We start from the raw sequence: 8,915 nt of genomic DNA on the forward strand, positions 1-8,915 counted from the left end.
ACAAAGTTATAGCTGTCTGAACTTTAACAGGAGTATTTATCAAGTAAAGTGTAGTCTAAAACTTTTTTATTATATTTTATATCTAACTCCTGAAATCTAGTTTCTTGGTGCCATAAATTTATAGATAAAATAGACCACAGACTACTTGCTTTGAATTTATAAACTCCTGAAGGTGTGTGGTCTTAAGGAGAAACCTGGTTATTTATTAATAATGACACATTCCTAGCGCATTTTTTATTTAAAGGCAAATAAATCACCATTCTTCAGTCAACAGTCTCAACGTTAACTAAATACCATTCAAATCTATGGCAAGCTAACCAAATTGAGACAAGTCATATTGATACCCTGACAAAAGTTTAACAGTTTTCATCTTTACTGCTTGCATCTAAAAGTGTTTTCAAAGACACAGAATCAAAACTGAACTTTATCTCCATATAATTGAAAAGTTGTTGTCAGTGTAACTTTAAATTCAGTTTCCACACATAGACATTGTTTCTCTGAGCCTCATACAGAACCTCTGTTCCCATTAGGAACTTACCAGTGCAATTATTTTTAAAAACTCCCTTAGCCAACATGATTAGGTCACGAATGCTCTTATTTGAAAATTGTAGCAAAATCAGCATTTACTAGTATTGTTATGCAAAATATAAATTCAAACTATTATTTTTTCAGTGAAACCAGCGCTACTGATGTTTTTATGTGACTTCTTTGGGCTGAAACTCAACAGTCGTACAACGGTTTGATTTTAACAAAGACCTTCTTTCTCGAATGAACCTTTGAACTTTGTGTTTGCCTTTTATATTCAGTTCTCTGGAAATTAAATTGAAAAAGAATATGAAATGGTTCACACGCATTTAAGTTACATGTGATTATGCAGTGGTCTAAACTTTTGAATGAGGAATGCAGGAGCCTTTCTTAAAATAAGTCATTCAATCATGCTCCAGGTTTCAGAAGCATTGTATCACACGTCTCACAGAGAATGCTGATAGAAAAATCCCCTTATTTGTGCACGTGTGAGTTAGTTATAAACCTGTTACACTTTCCAAATATAGAAAATACGTTTCTTTTCAGCTTCAGTCTATACCTGAGTGAAATTTAGGAAATGCTTGTGGTATTGGAAGAGATTTAAATGCTTCCCTTGTTTCAGAAAGAAATGCCTAATTTCTCACCCTTTGTATGACAATTGTTAGAAGAAAACTTCAAAAGATGCTGGTATTCTAAGACCTGTTTTCCCTAGTTTTAAAATATAAAAGCAATTAGTTTAGATGCAGTACCTCTAGATTTTGTGGATTAGCCATTTTACTCAAATGTTGACTTACTAGTTTTCATTTTGATTGAACCCGCAGTAACTCTGATGGATAACAGGGATTCATCCATTCATAGAATTCACATCTATCCATTCATAACAGAGGTTATGAACTGATAGACCCTGACGATAAGCTGATAAATGCTGCTTGAAACAGCACCTGGAAAAATTGTTGGGTTTTGCTCCTGAACACGAATAAGCTGCTGTTCAGACACCTTGGAGGCACTAGGGGGCAGGTGGCAGCTTGCACAGAGGGACGTCTGCCTTTTGGTTGTAAAGATGAAAAATAATGTGCTTTTAATTGCTTTTGTGATGCCGTTTGGAAGAATTTGGTTAATTGGCCTTGAGAAACTTGGACTTTGAGCGCTAAGCTGAATCAAGGCCTGAATTTATTCTCAGAGCTTTGAGTATACCCTTTCAAATTAACTGCATGCTGCAGTGTTTTCCTTTAAAGATAATGGGAGGCATTTGTAAATCAGGACTTTTTAAATTAAATAGAAGCTTTTATGGCATCTGATTTTAATTATGCAGTAGCATCTTCCCTAATATAGTTGGAAAATGAACTAGGATTTTTTGTTTGCAATAAACATTTTGGTTTCAGCAGTTTTCATTAATTTGGTAAAAAGCATTATATCTGCCTAAAACTTCTTTCTGTAGGTGAACCATGCTGTCCTGCTTGTGCTTGCAATCATGTGCTTTCAAAGGGTAAAAAAAAGTTGTTTCATCCCCTGAGTCCTATTTCTTCTCCTCAGCAAGAGGTTTCATTACAGATTTATGCCTGATGTCAGTTTTAACTAGTTTAGCCTAATCTTAAGGTACAAAGTTATATACTTCTCCCTCCTTTTAACGGAAAGAAGTTAATTCAAACATTTCTTTCTCCCTCTGTCTCACCTCCAAATTCCCTCTCCTGCTTCTCTTTCTATAACTCTTAAATTATCCATCTCATCTTTGAGCTCTTCAAATCTGTTTCTGCAGAAGTGTTGAGATTTATTACCTTGAGATTTGACATTTTACATTCTTCATTGTGACTTTTATATAATAGCTGCCTACTGTATTCCATTTCTAGCAAAATAAGGTCTGACAAACAGTCATTGTGGTATGGAAAAATCTTAGTGGAGTTCAAATAACGGGGGAAAGATAGTGCATGTGTCTTATAAGATATGTCTTAAGGTATTTCTGTTACTTCTGTTTTTTAAGGCATCAAACAGTATAGAGATTTTTCCAGTGACTTAATGATGTCTACTGTTCTCCTCTTAATTTTTCTTTTTTTAAATGAACTTTTTCTATTGGCACACTATTTTAAGTAGAAAATAGTAAATCTTTGTATGGCTGTTCCGCCTCTCTCATTTAACATGCATGCTTTGCTCCTTTTACTTAAACGTGGGATTTTTCTTCTCCTTATGCTGAGTGCAGCTAGCAAGACTCCAGTATATAGCCAAGACCTCATCCATTCCAAGTTATTTACCGATCTTTGGGATGTAATTTGCTGATTGAGAATATTTTGAATCAGGCAAACACTCATTCTGAAATGTAGTCTCATTCAATTGTCCTTGCACAAAGTTTCTAGTATTTTTTTCAAACCTAGTGACATTTTTCAAGATGTAAAACAGAATTTACCAATCTCTGGTGCCCTTGGATAAAGTTGGAAGGTGAAAGACATACTCAGTTCCTGAGATTATTACAGATAGAAATGATTAATTCTCTAAGTGTTTGTCTTGTAAAGCTACATTCAGTTTCTAGTGCTCAGAAGTGTTTTCTGGCTCAGCATGTCTCATACTGAAGAATGCAATTTACCCACTGACATGTCCAGTTTGAAATGCTTAAAGCGTTACTTAATTTTATTTTTTGTAATGGATTTCAGATTTGCAGTCTTAACTGCATATCATTCTTGGCTGTGCATCCTTATTACTTCTCAATATGTATGTGAGAAGATAAGGCTTTGGACAGTGTTCACCTGGCTGTAAAATCGATTGTTATACTACTTTTAAGGTGTTTGCATTAGCTGTATCTTGGACTATTTTAGAACGCTCAATGTCTCCTGTAACGCAAATAAGCAGGAGAAAGGAATGGACATCGCCTTTGTATACCGCATTTTTTTGGTAGAGTTGTTCAGCTTAAAATTGACTGTGAGCCTCTTGAAAGCACAGTTCAGAGGAATTGTTGTCTTGGAAAACAAATTTCCAAGCACCAACTCAGGATGAAGAAAAAAAATTCCAGAAGACTTGAGTTTGTCGTATTTTCATACTTGCTTCATTAAGCATTGTGAAATAAGGCTCTGTATAATTTTGATGCCCTTCATTCCTTTTTGTGTTTCACAACATTGGCAGGCAATGACATGTCAATCTAATGAAAAATATTAAATAAATAGAAAGGAGGCTGAGACGTTTGTTAAGGAGGGACAAACTCTGGACCTTTGGTTAGTTGAATGGCCATTTAATACTGCTTATTAAATGACACCTCAGCAGGAAATATGTTTGCACAAAATAAATTTTTAATTGCTGTGTTTATGAAGGTTTTATGATTATCAAATACCTTTCCTAAAGAAGATAGGAAAGATATGGGTAGAAGAAGTTTTGAAATGGTTTGGAAACCGGTTGTGATGAGCACTGTAAAAATCCCTCTCCACTGTATTTTGTTAAGACAAGCTCATAGGAAGAAGATCATAATTTATGACAATAGTATATTTGTAAATGATTTTATTTTTTTGAGGTGGTTTATGGGTTTTTTTGTTTTTTATAATGTGGGTTTTTCATTTAGGTAAAGGTGGTGGTAACAGGAGGTTCCTCCTTTCCTTCCTTTATAATAGCTTTGAAAAGTCTTACACATTGCTTGCGCTCTCTTTGGCAGCAGAAACCCAGTGGAGACTTGCCGAGATAGTTGATACACCCATCTATTCAACAACCACTGTATTTTGTGTTCTTTGTACCAACAGATCTTGCTGCGGGAAGGTTGCAAAAAGATACTTGTTGCCGATTCTCTCTCTTTATTGAAGAAAATGCATCGAACTCAGATGAAGGGCGTTCTAGTAGATGGTGGGTACAGAGGAAACATGGTGACTTTCAAGCTTTTGAAGTCTTTTACTTGGTTTATAGACCTAAGCCACATGACTGTCTGCTTTGGAAGCTGCCCAAAAACCTGAGTATTGTACCTTATTTGTAGCATATAGTAGGATGCTAGTTGCTCTCCCCTTTGCAAAGGAAATGCTTTTATCTCAAAAACTACAAGACCCAGCATGCGTTTTTTCCTCTTCAATCTCTGCATAGTCAGTAATGTATTGTCTCCTGTAGTTTGTCTGTAAAGGAGAAAAACGCTGTTCAGTGCCAACATGGATAGTCACACAATGATAATCTGCAACCAAAGCAAAAGCTACAAGATAGTTTTCAGAAATAGTTGAATCTATTTTGCAAGGTGTTAATGATGCATGTGAGCGGCACTGTAATTCACACCAGCTGAGTGTTAATACCAAGAGGCAAAAGCTGACAGAAGGACAGAAGATCAAAGCTTCTGCTACAAAATGCTGCAGAGAAATCAGGCACCCATCCTACGCTCCTTTTTTTCAGTTTGCCTTGTGCCTGTACAGCACTGATCCTACACGGCCTTGCTGCTGCAGTTCTGCCACAGTCAGAATCAGATAATGTAAACATTTCTCATGCTGTTAATAGAAATGCTGCTTCAGTATTGCAATTCAATTTTTAATATATGCTGTTAAGCATCTTAAGTAAATACTTTAAGACCAAGCTCCATTTCTGTAATAGCAGTATGTTCATGCCTGCTTTATAAAAAAAAGTAAACATGGAGTTTAATAAAGCTGTTACAAGTTTGTTTTGTTTTGTTTTTCCAGAGGAGAATATTTGTGAATCATGCCTGTCTCCAATACTTCCTTCAGGTAGGATGCTTTTCTGGAAGAGAAAGAGATTGCCTGTTTTGTTTATTTTTAGAGGAACTACTGTTTGCTTTTATTCATAGAAATGTGTGGTAGTCTGCCTTGGTAATCGCTGTATAAATTTCAGTCTCCTGTGCAAAGCTTGCTTAGGAATTCTGATGTGGGAGTAGAGTGTAATTTGAACTGTTTTTTGTTGCAGTAAACCCAGATTTTTTTTTCTTTTTTCTTACTCATCTTTGACTTTCTTATTTTCTGTTTTGAAATACATGGAATGGAAAGCAGCTTTTAATTCCATCAACATAAGTATTCTCAAAGATTATTAGAACCACAAAACTAAACTGTTGCCACCAAATCGTGTCAAATCTGTTGAATAAATCAGGCTGAAGCTATAAATTACAAAGTTTTATGGAATATACCTTTTGTCTGAGTGGTGAAGAACTTAGCTTCAGTCACTGCTGTCATACTTGAAACAACTTATAACAGACTAGTTCTAAAACATCTTCTTAAAGTTAGTCTTGAAACTAGAAATTCAGGATATTATTTTGAAGATACACATTCTGCAAGGCAACTATAGTTCAGAAATACTAACATAGTCGTTTGGCATCTTAAGAAGAAATACTTTTACCAGGATAATATCTGTTGTGGCATCTTCAAACAAGAATATAAAAGACAACATGTATGTATGAACCTATTTCTTTTTGTTTGTCAAGTGTGCATAGCCCAGTAGAATCACTGACAGTTTTTTAATCTGGTTTCTACCATTTTTCACTTGAATAAATAAAAAATAGACAACTATACTATGGTCATATGCACCAAAGTACAGACCACAGCAGGCACATGGTGATAGAAAACCTGGCAGAGCTGAACGTGCTAGTGCCTTGAGGTATTGTGTGTCGAGAGAATGGGACCCAAAGAATCGAATGTGGATGCTACTGCTGAGTGAGATTATTCTTTGGATATGTCAATGTTGTATGTAGGCTTGTAATTGGGCTAAATATTCATCTGGGATTCAAAAGGCACATTGTGCACTTAGGCAGCTTCTTGCCAAATTTCAAGATCATGGTGTGAAGTGTAGGTGCTAGAACTGCTTAGTGTTCTGGTTCTCCCTGCACTAGCGCAAGAATTGTTTTGATAACTTTTCTTTGAAATGGCTGAAATATTTGGTGGTAGTTAACTCTTCTGCCTCCCCAAATTTAGCATGTAGCACAGACTGACATGAAGAAATTTTTATTGAAAAGATATATAGCATTTAAGCCACAGAATAAAATTGTAACTCTATCATGGGGATACATTACCTGAAAGCATCATTCTGCCTAGTTTCTGTAAATGAGCCACAATAATTTGGACATTAATTTGATAGAAAGATATTACTTGATGTTTCTATCTGTATCATGGAATACGGGCACATGCTGCTGTAGCCACTGAATCCTTTGTTTCAGTGCCCTGTTGTAAAGAATTTACTTTTTCTTTCCCAGATGCATCCAAGTCCTTCAACGTGGTAGTGTTCCACTGCAGACATATGTTTCACAAAGAGTGCCTCCCGGTATCTAACACAGTAAGGAACTAGCTTAATCCCTCTGATACCTTTGCCAAAAATAAAAGGATAAATTATTTCCTTTTGTCAACTGTGGAGAAGGACATGGGTCTATCAGGAATTATAATGTGATTACAGTAATTATTTGTGATGATACCCCGTAGTAGTAGGGTGTTTAGGGCATCTGCAACTGAAGTACATCCAATTTAGAAAGAAATTGCTGCTGTTTGAGATGTATTTTATAATTTTCTGCAATCCGAATATGCAGTGCAGCTTTGAGACATACAGGGAATACGACCTGTTTGGTTTCTTTATTAATTCTTTCCCATTGTAGCTCTCACTTTGTTTAATTAAAGACAAGAATAAAGGTATTTTGTCAAGTGAACCTTATTAAATGATTTTGACCTGGAAGAGAAAAACTCCACTCATTTCAGAGTGAATATTTAAATACTGTAATAATCTTTATGCTCAGAATATGTGGGGTTTTTTTTCATCAGGGAAATATTTTTTTCCCCTCTCCAGTGTAAACAAACAAAAAACCTAACTTCTAGATATAACCAGTTTTGAATTTAGGAATGAAAGCATCAGAATGGTAATAAAATCACAAAGAAAATGAAATTTAAACTTTTCTCATTCTGTGTATGTCTCTGAAAATGAACATCTAGTGAAAAAATAACTTTGGTGAATCACTTGATCTGCAAGTAACCAAGGAAAGTGCTTGTAGCCATATGGTACAGCATGTATACTTAAATATGTTATGAAAATCTTAATGAATTGGATCATTTGCATAAGAAAGCCTAACATCCAGTAAATATTTATTCAAACAATATTTACCACAAATTTTATTATTTGAGAAGCAATCTAAAATTTATCTAGCATTCTCAATTTACTGGGACAGGGGTGGGACTGGGTAACTTGTCAGATGGGATTTTCAAATGTGACACGAATATTACATGATAGATGTGCAGATACCTGTGTATTCATACATACATAGAATATATCTAAACCAAATTCTTCACTGCTATAGTATTTCTTGGCCTTAGGTCATCAGTTGCATTACTGATATTTGGTTACTGGTGACATACTGAAAGGAAAGTAATGCATGCATAAAGCATCGCACAGAGCTAAATACAGAAGTAACAATAAACACATGTAATATCAGATGGACAGTACTCAGCCCGTATTCTCAGCTGTTGAAAATCTGTAGAGCACTATCCAAAGACAGAGCTGTGACTAAGACATGCAGTGGTCAATAGAGCTGACCAAGTGACTTTCTTCTTTTATCTGTGGAGATAATCAGTGATATTTTTGACTCTGTATTTTTCATTTTTGTTGTGGAAGAAATTTGATGTCACTCTTCTGGAGAGTGGTGGTAATACACTTGCAGGGAGGGGTGAGGTGTATTGCTTTTGGACTCCAGACTCCAGAATAGCCTGCTTTATTGTGTTCCACTATATCGCCTTCCTACACCTAGCTATGAATGTGTCTATAGGGAACAGCCCGACTGTGAATAGTAACATTGAGAAAGGCATTTTTCATTCATCTTCCCACATTCTAACTTGGCTACATCTCTCTAAGAGATTCTTGTTTTCTTTTTAATTTCTAGGTATCTCCTGTCCAGTTCTGCAACATATGCAGTGCCAAACACCGAGGGCCAGGAAGTGCAATCCTGGAGATGAAGAAATAGCACTCCCCTAGTTCTCCATGCCAGTCTGTGACACCAACTCTGTTAGGATGATGCAGAACCACTGTAGTTTCTGTTAGTCATCGTTTCTGTATATAATTCTAATTGTGTTTTAAAGCTGGTTTCTCTAAGATATCCAGCTTATTGAATGTTTTCAGGAAAGAGAAAATATTGAAAACCTTTCCCTATTAAGTCTTTGTTATGCAATTCATATTTCACTGTTCCTTTGCTTGGCTTGTTACTTAACTCTGGAACAGAAAAGAGAAATAAAATGGGAAGAAAAAAAAAAACAGTATGGAGATTTGTGCTTGGTGTCAGCTAATGTGCTTTTCAGTTTGGAGCTATATCAGGCTCATGGTTAGATTGTAAAGAAAGATGAATTACTGCGAATTCAGCTCACCAAACTACTTTAGTCCAGATTTAGTCCATTAGTGAACTGTTCAACTTGAGACACGTGAGGCATCTGACTGTTTTCAGTGGAACTGCTTCAGGACTTGAAGCTGGCTGT

General features: G+C 35.7%; 1 protein-coding gene across 2 annotated transcripts in view; it reads left to right on the plus strand.

Moving 5' to 3' along the window:
- Positions 1–8,697, plus strand: part of VPS41 (VPS41 subunit of HOPS complex) — a 120,053-nt gene extending 111,356 nt beyond the window's left edge. Inside the window, exons 26-29 of one of the 2 annotated variants that reach the window (XM_075745354.1) lie at positions 4,239–4,338; positions 5,148–5,192; positions 6,665–6,744; positions 8,330–8,697. In XM_075745354.1, the coding sequence (XP_075601469.1) occupies positions 4,239–4,338; positions 5,148–5,192; positions 6,665–6,744; positions 8,330–8,410 (306 nt within the window). In that variant the 3' untranslated portion in view covers positions 8,411–8,697. The remainder of the gene's footprint in view (positions 1–4,238; positions 4,339–5,147; positions 5,193–6,664; positions 6,745–8,329) is intronic. The other variant, XM_075745355.1, reaches the window with a different exon arrangement.
- The last annotated feature ends 218 nt before the right edge of the window (positions 8,698–8,915 follow it).

Source organism: Balearica regulorum, chromosome 2 (genome assembly GCF_011004875.1).
Source record: "Balearica regulorum gibbericeps isolate bBalReg1 chromosome 2, bBalReg1.pri, whole genome shotgun sequence".
Classification (NCBI taxonomy): Eukaryota; Metazoa; Chordata; class Aves; order Gruiformes; family Gruidae; genus Balearica; species Balearica regulorum.